Here is a 20,453-nt window from a genome sequence, read left to right as displayed (position 1 = left end):
TTTCAGAAAAAGGGTTTGATTATATCAAAAGAAAAGATAAGGTCACCGTGCGTTTTTCCCCGTTTAAAATACAAAATAGCAAAATTCCATGTAGATTCCTTCAGAAAATGCAATATCTCAGAGTTACCTCCCCTTAAATTGCTAATTTAAAAATATTAAAAATCAATCAACACTTTCACAAATATTAATATTTATAAGTTATAATCTTATAAAGTTGTTTTTTAAATGTAAATTCACATTAGTAATCTGCATTCCTGCATCAAATTTCGCTAACTTGATTGAAAATCTGGACCTTAGATTCTCTGTTTTTTTACAATCCAAGATGGCGAAAAACACCCATACCACCTTATTAAAAGTTGGTTTACGCCATCATATTTTGTGTATGTACCAAGACAATTATAATCGAAATTCAGGCAGGAGATATGGTGGACGATAACCATTTTTTCAGTTTTGTTCTTTTTGTACAACCTAGAAAAAAAAGGCAACAGATACCAAAAAGACAATTAAAATTCATATAACCAAGGATTTGAATAGTAAGAAGGTCTTACTATACAAATCTTTGATATAACGAACAAAACAATGGCAAAATGAAATGCGACGAAAACCGGATAAACTGACACCAAAAAAATAGAGTAATGAGGTGCTTAAATGAAAAGAAGAGAGATTAATGGGCAAAAAGTATAAAGAATAGAGAAAAATAGCATAAAAATTTACAGAAATAAAGGACCCCTATTGATAAAACACGAAGGGATGCAGATGTGGGATGCAGGAAGATTTTGAAAGTATTATGATAAATAAACATACGTTCATAGTTTACTTGTTATCATAATTTAACAATGTACTGGTAGCTAATATTTATAATACTTCCTATGCTTTAGTGCTTTGATTGTTTGGTTAAAAGTCGTAATCTATAGTGCGCTTAAAATCGATGAGATAAAATAGTTAATGACAAGAAAGTGATTGACACGGATCAACAAATTTGCAAAATGGCTGGAAGACGCGTGATGACCGAAGATCTCAAAAATGTTGAATTTGAAACCAGCGAAGAGGTTGATGTTACACCAACGTTTGATAACATGGGTCTTAGAGAAGAACTTCTACGAGGAATATATGCTTACGGTACATACATTAATTTATGAGAGAATATACGAATAAAATTGTGAATGGAAAAAATTATGGGGACAACAACTCGACCATGGCATAGAGCAGACACCAGGCGAAGGCCACCAATGGGCCTTCAATGCAGCGAAAAACTCTAGCACCAAGAGGTGTCCTTCAGTTGGCCCCTAAACAAATATGTATACTAGTTCAGTGATAATGGACGTCATACTAAACTCCAAATTATACAAAAGAAACTAAAATTAAAAATCATACAAGACTAAAAAAGGCAAGAGCTAGATCGAGGCTCCTGAATTGGTACAGACACAAAAATGTGGTGGGGTTAAACATGTATTGAGATCTCAACCCTCCCCTATACCTATAGCCAATGTAGAATAAACAAACGCAGAACAATGACTGTCAATGCACAAAAATTTATAATTGTATTTGTTTTATTCACTCGTGTTGGTAGTTGGTTTTTCTTCTTCTTTAGTTATCAGCAACGGAAAATATACCATCACACTGTTTGTATCGTTTACATTAGTTATTAGCATGATTAGACAGGCTTTAGTTTATTGATAGGTAGATTCTGCTTATACTTTGTTGCCCACAGTTTTGGTTGCCCTTTCTTTTAAGTAGTTTTCTACATGATGTATGTTGTGTTTTGTGTACTGTTGTTCATGTTGTTTGTCTTTTTCTTTTTTAGTCATTGTCATTTTAGTTCCTATTTAGGCAGAAACCATTTGATTTTCAGGGGGGGGGGGGGGGGGCTATGGATTCTTTTTGATACAGTTTGTTTCCAGTTTTTGGAGAAAAAATTATTTTATTTTTGACCCTGAGAAAATAAAATGTTCGTTTTACCCTCAGCTGCCACCATATGTAATTCTAAATTGAAAGAAAAAAATTGTTTTCAACTTGCCGCCAGAAAAATAGATCTTTCTTGTTGAAAAAAGGTTGTCCAGGAAAAAATCCATAAGCCCCCCAGAAAATCAAATTGTTGAAATTGCTGTCTTATGCATGTTATAAGTATGAATGTCCCTATGGTCTCCTTTGCCTCTCTTTTAAAATTCTTAACAGACATTCATGTCATAGATTTATTTTATTATTTAATTATTTGTAGGTTTTGAGAAACCATCAGCTATTCAACAAAGAGCTGTCAAACCTATTGTGAAAGGAAGAGATGTTATTGCACAGTAAGTCAGACTTATTGAGTGTTTTGGTATTCAGCCTATATATGGCCCCAGGTGCTTACAGGGCAATTCTTCTATCCATTTTGTAATTTACTTTTCAATTTCATAAATAAGTGAATTAGATCTTCTTTTATATATCTTATAAACAATATAATCTGTATGGTAATTAGAATACACATTTTTAATTTTAAAGTTTAAAATGAATAAATTAAGATAACATAGCTTGTAATTTTTGTGTGAATGAAAAAAATACATTGAGATGGTTTGTATAAGAACTTCTGATAAGCCATGTCAATGAAATGATGTCTTTCATGCATTCAACATTTTATTACTTTAAATAATTTTTTCTAGAGCTCAGTCTGGAACAGGAAAGACAGCAACATTTTCCATATCCATTCTACAATGCCTGGACACACAAGTCAGAGAAACACAAGCATTAATATTATCTCCTACTAGAGAACTTGCTACACAAATTCAAAAGGTAACAGTGTCAGTTTAAGTTCTAATATAGACATGATAGATAATGGATAATAAAAAGTATTTCAGTTTTACTTTTTGTTGGGGAAAATAGTTTAAAGTTCAAAATATACAATAATTACTTTGAATCTATATATACATGTAGCATAATATCTTCTCTTTTTCCATTAAAGAATTTTGAACAGATATATCATGTTAAGGAGGGGTATTTGCGAAAAATACCAGTCGAGAGAATGTTAAATTTCACGAGCCGTAAGGGGAGGGAAATTCATTCTCAAGACTGGTATTTTTCGCAAATACCCCTCAATAACATGATATATCTGTTTAATTACACCGAATGTTAATGTACTAAAACGCATTGATGATCGTGACGTTACAAGCGTCCAGTCGGATAGAGTATTTTTTGGCAAATACCACGGCAGAGAGGGTAAAAAAGGCATATCCTTTTAGCAAATACCCCGGCGGCGTTAAAAATGAACGATATTCATTTGATAACAGTAAATTGGTGATAAATATACTGGCTATTAACCAATCAAAACCCCGGATTCTTACATAAGGTGTAATTAAAAACATAAGTCTTCATTCAAACAGGCATGGTTATACATTTGATGAAATTCAATGGGGTGTAGTATTTCAACAGCAGAAAATGTTTTGCTTTAAAAAGTAAAGCAATGAATCTTAAACTGTCGTTTTGTTTTGTTTTTTGCCATGGGATGTCATTTTCTTTTAAACTTTATTTAAAACTGGTTTATGTAAACATGAGGAAGATGCTAGGTCTGATTTAATTCATCTTATATATGACAGGTTATCCTAGCTTTGGGGGATTACATGAATGTGCAATGCCATTCCTGTATTGGAGGGACAAACATTGGTGAAGACATCAGAAAACTAGATTATGGTCAACATGTGGTATCAGGAACACCAGGCAGAGTCTTTGGTAACTTTTAACTATAAATTAAAAACATAACTACATAAGAGGTGTTATCATGGTTTACCTCTATAGTTTTAAGAAGATGTGGTATGAGTGCAAATGAGACAACTCACATCCAAGTCACTATTTTTAAAAGTAAACCATTATAGGTCAAAGTAAGGTCTTCAACATGGAGCCTACAGCAAGCTATAAAGGACCCCAAAAAATTACGAGTGACGTGTAAAACCATTAAAACAGGAAAACCAACGGTCTAATCATTAACCAAATTAAAAATAAAGAACAAGAAACACTTATAAACCACATCAACAAATGACAACTCCATAAGATGAGTTATTATGCTTTACCTTTAATACATTTCTAAACCACACCCAGAACAAGTTGATATGACTTATTATTGCTTATGTACACATATATTCTTGTTATTTTTATTTGATCATATTATTATTTGTAATTGAAAACATCTGCCCTTTTCATTTTTTTATCGTTCCTTGGATCATATTGTTATTTGTATTTTAATATTAAAAACAGTCTTCTTTTCATTCTTTTCATTCTGTTTTTTTATTTTTTTATTTTATTGTATGAGATTTGACTTGTTACAGATATGATAAAAAGAAGAAATTTGAGAACAAGATCAATTAAGATGCTGGTGCTTGATGAAGCAGATGAGATGTTAAATAAAGGTAATAACAGAACGTAATGAAATTATTTGGTACCATTCATAAAAAACAAGGGCTAATAAAAAAAGAAAAAAAAAGAAATAGGAATTGAATATGTTTGGGTTTTTTTGTACCCCATCACCAATGATTTTTATTTTTCATTTGTGATAGAATTGTATTTGCTTTCACTCCATTACCAACAGAAAATCATGTAATGTCAAACTCTTTCAACTGGAATAGCCCTAAATGTATAGAATTGAATGTTGCTGTCTTGATGGAAGAAAGTAGCCAACTTATCATAACTGTATTCTCTGTGGTCACTTAAATAATCGCAATGAACATATTAAGAGGATTTTTTACAATTTCAACAATAAAAAAAACAAAAAAAATGATTCATATCTTGGGTGATCATGGCTTAACCATAACTACACATGTAAAACTTGTGAACAGCTTATTTGTACACATCGTATGTTGTTTTATTATATTATGTATATATCTTTTTCAGGCTTCAAAGAACAGATCTATGATGTATACAGATATCTGCCACCTGCCACACAAGTACTCTTAATCTCTGCCACATTGCCACATGAGATTTTAGAAATGACCAGTAAATTTATGACAGAACCCATCCGTATCTTAGTCAAACGGTAAAACCTTCTTTTATATTTTGCAAAATATATGTTTAAAGTTTCAACCATATTTTATTTAATTTGTAAAGCATTTGAGATCTCTATTACTTTGAACTTCCTATTTACATGATTTATCAAATTTATTTGTTTTAAAATAATTTATGTCACATTCACACAAACATACCATGCATATTTTGAATCATACATTATAGCATTAATCTTGTTTAGATCTTATAACTTTTGCTGTCATATAAAAAGGAGTTTTGTCTCTTCTGTTGTATGCATGAAAAATCATATCCGTGTTATCAAAGTCTGTTTTCAAAGTGTATACTTGAATGTAAAATACAATTGAAAATTCACTTACTTGCAAGAGAAATATAAGTTAAATTTGAATTACCTCCCATTATATGAAGCTTTATGGAAAACAAAAAAATAAAGTTTGGTAAGATATAAGAAAAATAAATTAATACGGTACATTTTTGGGATACGATTGCTTTCAAGCAATCTGTAGACTTATACCATTGACTCAGGGCCATGCCCTCACGTCAACCGTTTTTTTCTTAACATTAAGGAACATCTCAGATTCTTATGATTGTCTTGCTTTAAAAGGTAAAAACAAACAAAAGGATTGAACTTGAACAACTATCCTGTAATGTTCTTCTCATAATCTTCATGTTTGAAATTTCCCTTGACTTATATGCATGTTTTTAACAACACGGAAAATCAGAATTAAGCAGTATTTATATTTAGTGTTTTTATAAATTTAGAAACACGTCAATTGGAGGGAATTCTCCAGTTTTGATAAAATGGGAGAGTTCTCTGAATTCCGATAAATCTATTTCTGACATATAAGAACTAAAGTGGAGTTTTTCTTATATGTCATCGTTATGAAACTGATATTTAATAATGTACTCTCATAAAGAAATGGAGAACCATCTAGGTCATTTAATTTTCATTTAATAAACGTTCTGGTTCCAAATCACAAGTCTATGGTTTGTTTATGTAATTATGCGCATGCATATAGTTTTCTTGACTTCAAGGGGTATCAGATTGAATGGTTGCTCTGGATTCCCCACTGCATTGATTAATTTGAAACTCATAGGATCCTTTCTATGTCTGTCTGCTATTGATGGTTATTGTTGATGCATAATTTTAAATCATATGCATCATTTAAATTAAAATAAGTGTAGTCCACATCGCAAAGGTGTAACTACAACACCCCTTCAGCCGAAATGGAGTCTTCCATATTATCGTTTCGAGTTGTCTCCCTTCCGTAAGTAACTTCTGTCAAAATCAATCCTATATGATAGGACTTGTCAAGAAAATTAACTTGTTAGATGTCGATAAACGTCGTATTATATTAAAAATGATCGCATTTTAAAAAGAGGAGTGTGTACAGAAAGGAGTCATGCCCACCGACCCAAAGAAAATGAAATATTTAAAGAGTTAGAAATAGGGTTCCTCCTAAAATTAAGATACGAAGTGAAATACCTTCTCTCTGCACTCTCAGTGACTTCTGTGGAAAGTAAACTTGGAATTGATAGTACAAAAATAAAACACATTAAGTACATTGTTCATACACTTGTATCCGGGATTGGCTATTTTTAAAGTTGAGTATAAACTATTCAGATTACGAAAGTTACATTTTACGCAGTTGAATTAGTTTTGAATGTAGGCCTTGAAAATAATACTAACCAGCTATACCAGGGCTGCCAAAAATGCTAAGACTCACGCATGTTCATTCTTTTTTTGACATTATCCTTTGATCTATTATTTTTTCTCTTCAGTGATCTTTTCAATTTTGGCCAAATCTCGTGCATTTGCTTATTAATATGAAAAGTTGGCAGAACTGCTATACATGTGTCAATGAAAACAATGGCAATTGTATCCCTCAGAGCATTCTGCTCTTTGATTGTACTTAAATCATCAAATGCTTATCATTTTGTATTTAATTTGCAGTGATGAGTTGACTCTAGAGGGAATCAAACAGTTTTTTGTAGCAGTAGAGAGAGAAGAATGGAAGTTTGATACATTATGTGATCTATACGATACATTAACCATCACACAAGCTGTCATATTCTGTAACACAAGGCGAAAAGTAAGAATAGAACAAAATGCAAAATCAATTAAGATATTGTATTTACAAGGAGAAAGTAGAAAAAAGGACTTGTTTTTAGTACAAGAATTATTAGACAATTTGTTATGTCCATAAAAGATTTTTTCAAGAATGAGGATTCTACATGTTGAGAATCACTACTCATTTTAACTTTTTTATCAGGTAAATGACCAGACCCTCCCCTTTCCCCCTGTGTATATTCCTAGAACACTTCTCATTAAGTTGCTGTATCTTTGTCCATAACTAGTCAATACTGTTAAGAATATGTAAATTAAGGAAGAAAACATTGCATGTTATAATTTGTTATCGATCTATAGAATGCCCAAGTATACAAATGACACATCACAAAGTCTTCACTTTACAATATAAGATATAAATGACGTTCCAGTGTTGTGTTCACACTGTATTTACGACAAATACAATATGTATGCACACTTTGTTATCTGTCATATATAGCAGGTTTGGAAATGTCATTGAAATTTGTAAAAATCCGTAGAATGCACTTCAAATATTTTCGTCTTTCAAGTTGGAGTTATTTCTCTTTTCTTATACATGTAGAGTAAACAGTGTTTTAGTAAGAAATACACTGGTACAAATAATAAAAACTATTCAAGTACTTTTAGTGTTTACAAAAGTATATAGTTTTACTCCTATACATAAAAAGAACCACTGCAAAAAATACATTATTTAACATTCTTTTCTGATTGTGGTGTAAAATAAAATAAAAATGTCTACAGTACATGGGAACTCATAGATGCAAGACTTAATGTGACTAAAAAGTGAGAGAGAAAAAATATATCCTGGATATAAAAATGAAAATACACCAATGGAATAATATGTGCATCTATTTTATACAGGTAAATAAAGTTCATCTTTAATATTCACAATTGATTACACTATTGTTGGTCATTTTTACAGGTAGATTGGTTAACAGAGAAGATGAGGGAAGCTAATTTTACTGTCTCCTCTATGCATGGTGACATGGTACAGAAAGAGAGAGAAGCAATCATGAAAGAATTTAGATCTGGGGCAAGGTAAATACTAAATTATTTAAAAAAAAAAATTATACATAAGGGCTTTTAAGTTTAATCTCTCCCCCATTATTTGCTTTTTGCTGCCAATGTAGAGACTGATGTGTCTTCAGTATTCTGTTTAGTACAGTTTATATTTTCTGTGGTTTCATACTTTTTAATATAAATCCTTCGTCACATTTAGTTATACAGAACTTTTTATGCATTTTAATGTCAGTAAAAGAGAAATCACTCTATCATACCTTGAATTAAAGATAAGCAGTGTGTGAATAGAATTGTTTCTTACATTGAGAGGCTTTGCTATGACCAAGTGTTTATTGTGGTGTAAATGGGAATTATTACTTTTCAGCCGTGTATTAATAACAACAGATGTATGGGCCAGAGGTATAGATGTACAGCAAGTTTCACTGGTCATAAATTATGATTTACCAAACAACAGAGAATTGTATATACACAGGTAAATATTTCCTTTGAAATTAAGACTTGCTGTAAATTCAGAAATTATTGCAATGTTTTTATTATGACGAAAAATGCGACAGGGTTATAATCGCAATAATTAAATGTTGCATTTGAAATTTTTTGAATGAATTAAACAGGATTTTTGCAGGATATTGCAAAGATAAAAATCACATTAGTCTAAAATGAAAAAATCCAGTAATAAATGCATGCAATAATGTAAAAAATGTAGATTTTTAGAACTTTCAAACTGATTAGTATTATTTGTTCATCAGTCAGGGGTGGTACTTAAACAAGTGATTTCAAAATCACTTCTTTGAGTGATTTTGGCTGTGAAATATTTAAAATTTTTGCACAGACTTTTCAAAATCACTGAAACAAGTAATTTGAGAAGTTAAAATTTAATCACTTCAATAAGTGTTTATAACATTTTTTTGATATTTTTCCCACGAGCTTGATTTTTTTATTGGTAAAAAGACCAGAATTCCATTGAAAAAACAACTATGTACATGCAGAAATTGTCATTTGCTTGATAAGCCTGCCAGTGTTTACAGTTTATTTGAATATGCAAAAACTGGAATAATTTGTAGATCAGGACATAACCTTAAAATAAATCATTCTAATGTTAAAGAAAACAATCTCTAATACTGTTGACCTTTGTCTGATAGTAAGAGTAGTTAATGAATATTTGATTACAGAACAATTCCCAAGGGTACTTTTATAAGCTTTAGCGCACTAACTTACTGCCCAAGCGCACTGGTGAAATTGATATCAAAAGATAAAGGGATAATTGATTTATGTAGGAAAATTATAGAAAAGTTTGTGAAAATATGGAAAATCAATGAAATTAGCATTTGAAGATCAAAGAAAACACCAAAATCACTTAAACAGGTGATAACTGAATATAAAAAATCACTGAAATAGGTGATAATGAAATCACTTGTTTAAGTAGCACCCCTGACTGTTCATTATAACTGATGCAATTTCCTCACATCAGGGATGCATACTATAGAAAAGACAACAGCTGAAGGAAGCCTCCGGGTGCTGGAATTTCTTGCTGCATTGAAGACCTGTTGGTGGCCTTCTGCTGTTGTCTTTTCTATGGTCGGGTTGTTGTGTCTTTGACACAATCCCCATTTCCATTCTCAAATTTATTTTCTGAAAAATTTATAAATTTGCTCATGTTGGAAAAACAGTTTCAGGGAATGTCATCGCATAGTTTCAAAAGTTAATGAATTTCATATTTTTATCATAAGATTATTAAATAAGATTAAGTGTGTTTTTTTTTTTTTTATTTTCAAATGTACACAATATAACACTGCATAAGAATAAGAAAGAAATATGTTAACCGGCTGTTTTCATTTTGGGTATTAAAAATAATATTTTACATGTGAACTGAAAACTATTCAATGTTTAAAACTATTTAACTATTGAACATATATGTGAATTTTGTCACTATTATTTTAGAATTGGTCGATCCGGAAGATTCGGTAGGAAGGGTGTAGCTATCAACTTTGTAAAGAATGATGATATCAGGATATTGAGAGATATTGAACAGTACTACGCCACACAGATCGATGAAATGCCTATGAATGGTAAGTTCTTTTGCTTTATTAATGTTAAAAATATTGGTGTCCTTATCATATACAGTTACATACACCCAAACACCCATGGTTGGAAAATTTGGATGGAATTATCAAATGATTGTACCTCTTCATAGTTCTAAAACAGCAAAGCTTGTTAAATGGTCATTTGATTGTTCTGTTATGTGAATTTATGTAGATATGAACTCCCAAGATGGCTGTTCCAAAGTTGAAAATAATGCAATTAGTTACTTGACAGATATAGATATGTCTTTTTCTTTGAAATTATTTTAGGTTGTTAATATCGAATTTAAGGTACAAAATCACATACTTCAAAATTTACTATCAGCCATATATTGTACTACTGTGAATTCATTATTATTTGTGGGAAATTAATTATCTTGATTTCTTGTGTGTAGGTGAATCACAAAATTAAATGTGTTACATCAAACAAAGATGTAGTTTTCAGTTGGCTTGTCTGAGCCTTTTGCAAAATTATTAAATCAACTATCTATGAAAATACCATTTTCCCTAACCCATGAAAGTTGGTATCGACAGAAAATAAATGTATCAACAGTAATACTTTTTGTTGAATTCATGTTTATTGATCAAACATCTTGCTCATTAAGTGTGTAATTTCACTTGCATTTAAAAAAGCCTTGGTATAATATATATTTTATCACTTTATTTCATATTCCTTTTGATCAATATGTAAGGTTGTATAATTTTCACTTTATTTGGTTATTTGCTATAAACATTTTGACAAACAATATTTAAATCTTATGAACAATATATGTATTTTGTTTTATGTATTACTAATTAGATCATTGCTCCAAAAAGCTGCTTATCTTAAGCTCTGGTTCCAATGCCAAACAGAAATTTTAATAATCAGTTTGATAGATAAAAGGGGAATGACCATTTTCAAACAAAAACTTGCATCTTATAAGGACATGCTATTGTTACATCTCCTGAATAGTAGATTAGAACAAAATCTTCTCTTCCATTTAAACTAAACGTTATACCCTGAAAAGGCAAAAACAATCATGCAGAAATAAAACATTAAAACTTTAAAGTTTGGCTATTTAGAGGCAAATTTGAGATATTATAATACCTTTCTAAAGAGGTTATATACATGTCTACATCTAGCTATCAGTCTGTGACATTATTTCCCTTGTCAATAACCTATGCTATTTCAATTATTTAATCACAATCCAAATATGAGCTGTATCAAACTTGTGTCTATACTTGCTCCAGCTATTCATGAATCAACCTCTGTGATCTTTTTCAAATTGCCCCATGGAGCATTTTATTCACATTTACAAGAACTTTTGGTAACTACCATGCATGCTCAACAACAAGTAATCTTTAGCATCCCGAAGTTTTGTTGAATATTTAAGAAGCAGAAGATCCCTTGTGTCACAAGTTGTGTGCCTTCATCTTCTATTATTAAAAAGCATTATTCTTTGAAATATGGAAACTGAGGTGCAAATATGAAAATTGTTTTAGATTTCAGCAGTTATTTTATTTTATATTATTTGTAACATAATATTCAACTAGGCAATTCTTTACAAATAACTGGAGTTTAAATCTCCTTTCTAACTCTAAAGACATTTCTGTTAAATTATATTTTTTTAAAGTAATTTCCATAGTTTGCCTTGAAATATGTGTATGCATATATTGTTGGTTATGAAGTATCAGTTCTTTTAATAAATGTTAGCTCTATCTTCATCATTTTTATACGCCCGTCAAAATTTTGACGGGACGTATTATGGTATACAAATGTCCGGTGTCCGTCCGTCTGTCTGTCCGTCCGTCTGTCCGGCGTAAACATGTCGCACCGTAACTTGAGAACGACTTATCCAAATTTCATGAAACTTAATATAGTTGTTTCTTATGATGGTCAAATGATCTGTATACTTTTTGGTGAAAATAAGATTTAAACTTTTTGAGTTACGGCACTTTATAACTAAAACAGGGGTGTGTTTTTAGCTCACCTGGCCCAAAGGGCCAAGTGAGCTTTTCTCATCACTTGGCGTCCGGCGTCCGTCGTCGTCGTCGTCCGTCGTCGTCCTGCGTCCGGCGTTAACTTTTACAAAAATCTTCTCCTCTGAAACTACTAGGCCAAATTTAACCAAACTTGGCCACAATCATCATTGGGGTATCTAGTTTAAAAATTGTGTCCGGTGACCCCGCCAACTAACCAAGATGGCCGCCATGGCTATAAATAGAACATAGGGGTAAAATGCAGTTTTTGGCTTATAACTCAAAAACCAAAGCATTTAGGGCAAATCTGACATGGGGTAATATTGTTAATCAGGTTAAGATCTATCTGCCCTGAAATTTTCAGATGAATCTGACATTCCGTTGTTAGGTTGCTGCCCCTGAATTGGTAATTTTAAGGAAATTTTGTTGTTTTTGGTTATTATCTTGAATATTATTTCAGATAGAGATAAACTGTAAAAGGCAATAATGTTCAGCAAAGTAAGATCTACAAATAAGTCAACATGACCAAAATGATCAGTTGACCACTTTAGGAGTTATTGCCCTTTATAGTCAATTTTTAACCATTTTTCGTAAATCTTAGTAATCTTTTAGAAAAATCTTCTCCTCTGAAACTGCTGGGCCAAATTATTTGAAACTTGGCCACAATCATCATTGGGGTATCTAGTTTAAAAATTGTGTCCGGTGACCCCGCCAACTAACCGAGATGACCGCCATGGCTATAAATAGAACATAGGGGTAAAATGCAGTTTTTGGCTTATAACTCAAAAACCAAAGCATTTAGAGCAAATCTGACATGGGTAAAATTGTTAATCAGGTGAAGATCTATCTGCCCTGAAATTTTCAGATGAATTGGACAACCTGTTTTTGGGTTGCGGCCCCTGAATTGGTAATTTTAAGGAAATTTTGCTGTTTTTGGTTATTATATTGAATATTATTATAGATATAGGTAAACTGTAAACAGCAATAATGTTCAGCAAGGTCAGATTTACAAATAAGTCAGCATGACCAAAATGGTCAGTTGACCTCTTTAGGAGTTATTGCCCTTTAAAGTCAATTTTTAACTATTTTTCGTAAATTTTATATATCTTTTACTAAAATCTTCTTCTCTGAAACTGCTGTGCCAAATTGATTCAAACTATGCCACAATCATCTTTGGGGTTTCTTGTTTAAAAAATGTGTCCGGTGACCTGGCCATCAAACCAAGATGGCTGCCACGGCTAAAAATAGAACATAGGGGTAAAATGCAGTTTTTGGCTTATAACTCAAAAACCAAATAATTTAGAGAAAATCTGACATGAAGTAAAATTGTTAATCAGGTGAAGATCTATCTGCCCTGAAATTTTCAGATGAATTGGACAACCTGTTTTTGGGTTGCGGCCCATGAATTGGTAATTTTAGGGAAATTTTGCTGTTTTTGGTTATTATATTGAATATTATTATAAATATAGGTAAACTATAAACAGCAATAATGTTCAGCAAAGTAAGATCTACAAATAAGTCAACATGAACGAAATGGTCAATTGACCCCTGTAGGAGTTATTGACCTTTGTAGTCAATTTTCAATCTGCTTCCTTTGTTTAATATTCACATAGACCAAGGTGAGCGACACAGGCTCTTTAGAGCCTCTAGTTTTCACATGTCGCACTGTATCTCAAAAACGATTCTTGATTATGACTTAAAACTTTAAACACTTCTTATTTATATTAATCTCAATATCTGTATACTTTTTGGTGATGATTCAAAATTTCATTTTTGAGTTATTGAGTATTTTGTAAAAAAGGGGGAGGGTTTTTTTACATGTCGCGCCATATCTCAAAAAATATTTATGATTATTGCTTAAAACTTTACACATGTCTTTGTTATATTAATCTCAATATCTGTATACTTTTTGGTGATGATTCAAAATTTCGTTTTTGAGTTATTGAGTATTTTGTAAAAAAGGGGGAGAGTTTTTTTACATGTCGCGCCATATCTCAAAAACTATTTATGATTATTGCTTTAAACTTTACAGATGTCTTTGTTATATTAATCTCAATATCTGTATACTTTTTGGTGATGATTCAAAATTTCATTTTTGAGTTATTAGTATTTTGTAAAAAGTGGGAGGTTTTTTTTACATGTTGTGCCGTATCTCAAAAACTATTTATGATTATTGCTTAAAACTTCACACACTTCTTTGTTCTATTAATCTAAAGATCTGTATACTTTTTGGTGATTATTCAAAATTTTATTTTTGAGTTATTGAGTATTTTGTAAAACAGGGGAGGGTTTTTTACATGTCGTGCCGTATCTCAAAAATAAGTTATGATTATTGCTTAAAACTTCACACACTTCTTTGTTCTATTAATCTAAAGATCTGTATACTTTTTGGTGATTATTCAAAATTTTATTTTTGAGTTATTGAGTATTTTGTAAAACAGGGGAGGGTTTTTTACATGTCGTGCCGTATCTCAAAACGATTTATGATTATTGCTTAAAACTTCACACACTTCTTTGTTCTATTAATCTAAAGATCTGTATACTTTTTGGTGATTATTCAAAATTTTATTTTTGAGTTATTGAGTATTTTGTAAAACAGGGGAGGGTTTTTTACATGTCGTGCCGTATCTCAAAAATAAGTTATGATTATTGCTTAAAACTTTACACACTTCTTTGATATATTAATCTTAAGATCTGTATACTTTTTGGTTTTGATTCAAAATTTTATTTTGGTAATATTTAGTTTTTGTAAAAAAAAAAAAGGGTGGGGGGTTTCACATGTCCCGTCGTGTCTCTAAAACAATATATGGTTATTGCTTAAAACTTTCTCATAAACTATTTATGATTATTGCATAAGACTTCCACATAAGACGTCGGGCGTATCATGCGCTCATGGCGCAGCTGTTTATTATATGCCTGTCAAAACTTTGACATTTTGATGGGACGTATTATGGTATACAAATGTCCGGTGTCTGTCCGTCTGTGCGGCGTAAACATGTCGCACAGTAACTTGAGAACAACTTATCCAAATTTCATGAAACTTAATATAGTTGTTTCTTATGATGGTCAAATGATCTGTATACTTTTTGGTGAAAATAAAATAAAAACTTTTTGAGTTACAGTACAAACAGGGGTGTGTTTTTTTCACATGTCGCACTGTATCTCAAAAACAATTTTTGATTATTGCTTAAAACTTTACACATTTCTTAGTTATATTAATCTCAAGATCTGTATACTTTTTGGTGATGATTCAAAATTTCATTTTTGAGTTATTGAGTATTTTGTAAAAAAGGGGGAGTTTTTTTTACATGTCACGCCGTATCTCAAAAATGATTTATGATTATTGCTTAAAACTTTACACACTTGTTTGTTATATTAATCTAAAGATCTAAATAAAATTGAGAATGGAAATGGGGAATGTGTCAAAGAGACAACAACCCGACCAAATAAAAAACAACAGCAGAGGGTCACCAACAGGCCTTCAATGTAGCGAGAAATTCCCGCACCCGGAGGCGTCCTTCAGCTGGCCCCTGAACAAATATATACTAGTCCAGTGATAATGAACGCCATACTAATTTCCAAATTGTACACAAGAAACTAAAATTAAAATAATACAAGACTGACAAAGGCCAGAGGCTCCTGACTTGGGACAGGCGCAAAAATGCGGTGGGGTTAAACATGTTTGTGAGATCTCAACCCTCCCCCTATACCTCTAACCAATGTAGTAAAGTAAACGCATAACAATACGCACATTAAAATTCAGTTTAAGAGAAGTCCGAGTCTGATGTCAGAAGATGTAACCAAAGAAAATAAACAAAATGACAATGATACATAAATAACAACAGACTACTAGCATTTAACTGACATGCCAGCTCCAGACTTCAATTAAACTGACTGAAAGATTATGATTTCATCATATGAACATCAGGCACAATCCTTCCCGTTAACGGTTTAGTATCATACCATCATAACATATATGAGAAGAACATAACCCGTGTCATGCCAACAACTGTTTTAAGAATAAATGTGTTTAGTTCCGATGCAAAGACCTTATCAGTGACTCAATATTAACGCCAAAATATGCAATCTTTAATGACTTGACAACAGTATCGTAATTATATCCCTTCTTAATAAGTCTATTCAAAGGTTTTGTAAGTTTCTGAGGTGAATACTGACACCTTTGTGCTTTATAAAGAATATTTCCATAAAAAATTGGATGTGAAATACCTGAACGTATTAGAAGTCTGCTTTTTGGTTTTGATTCAAAATTTTATGTTAGTGATATTTAGTTTTTTGTAAAAAAAAAAGAAGAGGGGAAGGGGTTTCACATGTCTCGCCGTATCTCAAAAACAATATATGGTTATTGCTTAAATTTTTCTCAGAAACTATATATGATTATTGCATTAAACTTCCACACCAGACGTTGGGCGTATCATGCGCTCATGGTGCAGCTGTTTATTATCTTCAATGGATAGAAGCAGTCTCTCTTATTAGCAGCTACATCTTCTTTTCATATGGATTGATATAAAATATAAAGCTACCTCCCTTTGTTGCTTTAAACTGTTTTTTCTTGAAAATTATTTTCTTATAAAATATTGATAAAAGAGTTTAAGACTTTAACAATTTGTTTGTTATTTTATCTTGATCTTTGCTTTGACACCAACATGACCAAGATAAGATCAGATCAAGAAAAATCAATTTTGAGGCTTATTACATTCAAGATAGTAAAAAGTGTGTGATCGTTAAAATTTTGAAGCAGATCTGAAAGATCAATTGCCAATTTTATAAAACATTTAATTCAGAAATTAATAGCATCAGTGTTAACCAAATTCAATTGTAAAACTGAGAGATTTCATTAGAGATAGGATGCTGAGGGAAAGTTACAGATTTTTTTCCAGAGCAGGTTATCTGCTGTGATAATACCACAGGGAGAAGATTTAATCATGTTAATATGTATTTGTTTGATATGAATGTCTACTACATGTGCCTCGCACAGTCATTGAATCTGTTCATAGTAGTAAAATATCACATTCAGTGGCAATAATTGGAAGTCATGATAGTCTGGATTCAGGGGCAGATACAGAATGTTCAAAAAGGAGGAACCCAAGACCTGATAGTAAAAAAATTCACAAAAATGTACCTAGAATACTTTCTATTCCTCAGGGGGTCCTTTCTTATACTATTATTGTTTTCTTCTTTTTAATCTTGATCTTTACTTTGACACTAATTATATAAGTTAAGATCAAGAAAAAAGTCTATTTTGAGGTTTATTGCATTAGATAAGAGATAATGTTTGTGATTGTTTTTGAACCAGATCTGAAAATTATTTGCAAATAATAATTGAAACTTGATTTTGAAAATAATAGCACCAATGTAAACAAAATATAATGAGTAGACCTTAGAGGTTTAATTTGAGAAAGGATTTGGGTAAAACATTACAGCTTTGTTTGTCGTAATATGCTGTGAAAATACCACAGAAAGAAGACCAATATTTATTTGATTGTATAAATGTCTACTGCATTACATGCCTCTCACAATAACTGGATCATTTCGTTTAATGGCAATAATTGGAAGTCATGATAGTCTGGATTCTGCTGCAGATCAAGAATTCATAAAAGGGAGGCACCAAAATATAAGGAGACCTGATAGAAAAATCACAAAAATGTACTAAAAACACTTTCTCTTTTAAGGGGGTCCTGGATTAAATTACAATGTATGTCTGTAAATTTGTTTTGTCTCACTATGAAACCATATGAGCATTTTCTTATTTACTTAATATCTTGTTTAAAGACTTTTTTGAATTGCTTGTGTAAATTTTGTTTGACTAAAATATGTTAAGTGAAATTAAATGTTTAGATAAAGAAATCTTTTAAGTTATATCATATTACTGCTCATTTAACACGTTTAAAGTTCAAATGAACTCCCTTTAAACTGGAAAAAATGGTAATTAAGGAAAAAATATTAAACGATCTGTTAAATACCTGAAGGTGGGTCTTAATTATGTGATGATGAGGCATAATATGCATAGTACCATGAAGTATGCAACCCTGTGCTAACCTTTTGGTGGATTTTATTTTGTGAGACTTATTTAATTGCATAAACTCATGCAATGCACAACAGTTTCCTATCATTAAACTAAAACTACAGTAGATTTAAATAAACTTGAATGAAATTATTTCATTTTTATACCCCTTGATTGTGAAGACCTTGTTACCAATATAAACAAGTGTTTGTTTGTCCATTCATGATATTTGTTTTCAGAATAGTTTATTGATACAAATGTAGATACATTGTATTTTTTTTTGTTGGTTGAAAATTGTCATGAGTTATACATAATATAAGAAAAGATATATATATGTAGTTTGTTTCAACCAAATGATATGAAACTTATACACAATGCTTATTACCACAAAGCTAAGATCAAGTAAAAATTTGATAGTGTCTCTTTTACAGTTCTTGTGTTATATCCCTTTATAACATTAACGGTACTAAAACACACCCGTGATATCGCGGGTCCGTGACTGAATTAAAGTATATAACTATGCGTATTATCTGATAAAGTCATGCCGATTATAAGATGCACACTTTTCTCTACTGTTTGAACCTGTCGACCTGGAACTTATCAGTTATTGGTAATATTAATTATTTGGAAAACAAAAGTGCCTGGAATGGAGAATTTTTTAATCAACAGCATTGTCCTATATTAGTTATAAATAAAGTTGAATTCTTTGATTCACTGTTTTACGTCATGCCGGCTAACAAATTGAAAACTGTACCTATACGCCTTAATTTAAGTCCAGATTTTTAGTAATCGTATTGTCATTTTAGAAAGTCATACCGATTAAAATACTATAATAGGGAACAATGTGACAATGGTTGAATTTAGTAGTGTCAACCCTGTAGTTATGACTTGTGTATAAAGCAAAATCCTAAATACACCGTATGGTGGTGCGCCTGCTAGATGCGGAACGTACAGATAAGGTAATAGGTAACAGGTGAACATACTGATTAAAATACTACAATAGGGAACAATGTGACAATGGTTAAATTTAGAAGTGTCAACCCTGTGGTTATGACCCGTGTATATAGCAAAATCCTAAATACACCATTCTGTGGTGTGCCTGTTGGATGCGGAACATACAGATAAGGATATAGGTAACAGTGGAATATACTATTGGTATCGGTATCGGATTCGACCCGAAACTTGTTAATTATTGGCAATATTAATTATGTGGACAACAAAAGGGTCTGGAGTGGTGTAATTTTTAATCAACACCAATGTCCTATGTTAGCTATATATAAAGTTGAATTGTTTGATTTGCTGTTTTTACCTGATGACGGCTGACAAATTGAACCTCGTTATTTTAGTATTATAGATATGCAAGCAAGGGCATCATCTATATCCCATGGACACATTCCTAATTTATTTTTATTGATTTATCATATCATTGTACACTGAAATTGATGTTGATGTGATGTCTGGTCAATACATGTATGATATAAGAGAAAATGGGGGCCTTAAATACCATGTTTCACTAAACAAATACCGGTACATGTACATGCAGTAATATTATTTGCAAAAATGCAGTTTGGACTGACACATAATTTTCTTATATTTTCAGTTGCTGACTTGATTTGAGACCAAGGATGAATAAATGACTTTTCCAAGTGAGGAAATTTACATCTGTGACATTCATTATTTTACAAGGACATGGATCATTTTTTAAATCGTCCCATTTTATTCATATCTTCAGTCAGAATCATGTAAATACCATAAATCATTTTTACATAATGTGCAGTTCTGGCCTAGAAATTTCAAGTGGAAAGTGAAGAGTTGTTTCTGCAGTATGTTTATATAACTTGATAGTTAACATGGGTATTAAAGAGACTCGTTCAGTTTGTCAATAGTGAATCGTGGGAAATTTAGTAGAAACCTATCCATTCTGTCAACGGAAAATTTGTGTATTAATGCTGGGTCAGTGTTAAGTATAATAAAAATACTGTAAATTTTATAGACTGTCTTATTGATATAGATTTAAGTTTTAGTTTGTTATATATAACTTTATTTTGTTCTTCAACCATAGAAACATGTAAATTCTACATTGACAAAATCCAACACACTATCATGACAAAGGGAAAATCATTACAAGAAAATAAAAGTTTTTATGGTGACTGCTATGATATAAACAGAACAGAACTTTAATGCCATTAAAGGAAAATGTTATGAAATAGATAAGATAACTGAAGATACAAAGGAGGTTCTACAGCTGATTTCCTACTTCTTGTAGAGTAAAACATTGGTA

At 31.4% G+C, this 20,453-nt stretch overlaps 1 protein-coding gene across 1 annotated transcript; it reads left to right on the top strand.

Annotated features, from left to right (window-relative positions):
• The first annotated feature begins 959 nt into the window (after nucleotides 1-959).
• Nucleotides 960-20,162, top strand: LOC143068887 (eukaryotic initiation factor 4A-III). The gene is made up of 11 exons (XM_076243232.1): nucleotides 960-1,119; nucleotides 2,219-2,291; nucleotides 2,640-2,769; nucleotides 3,570-3,702; nucleotides 4,296-4,376; nucleotides 4,858-4,999; nucleotides 6,941-7,079; nucleotides 8,016-8,131; nucleotides 8,478-8,585; nucleotides 10,052-10,179; nucleotides 19,773-20,162. Exons 1-11 carry the CDS (start codon nucleotides 987-989, stop codon nucleotides 19,787-19,789), a joined length of 1,200 nt encoding a protein of 399 aa, XP_076099347.1. The 5' UTR covers nucleotides 960-986; the 3' UTR covers nucleotides 19,790-20,162.
• The last annotated feature ends 291 nt before the right edge of the window (nucleotides 20,163-20,453 follow it).

This window comes from Mytilus galloprovincialis, chromosome 3 (assembly GCF_965363235.1).
Source record: "Mytilus galloprovincialis chromosome 3, xbMytGall1.hap1.1, whole genome shotgun sequence".
Classification (NCBI taxonomy): domain Eukaryota; kingdom Metazoa; phylum Mollusca; class Bivalvia; order Mytilida; family Mytilidae; genus Mytilus; species Mytilus galloprovincialis.
The sequence above is the reverse complement of the archived record's forward strand: the minus strand, read 5'-3'. Positions and strand labels throughout refer to the sequence as shown.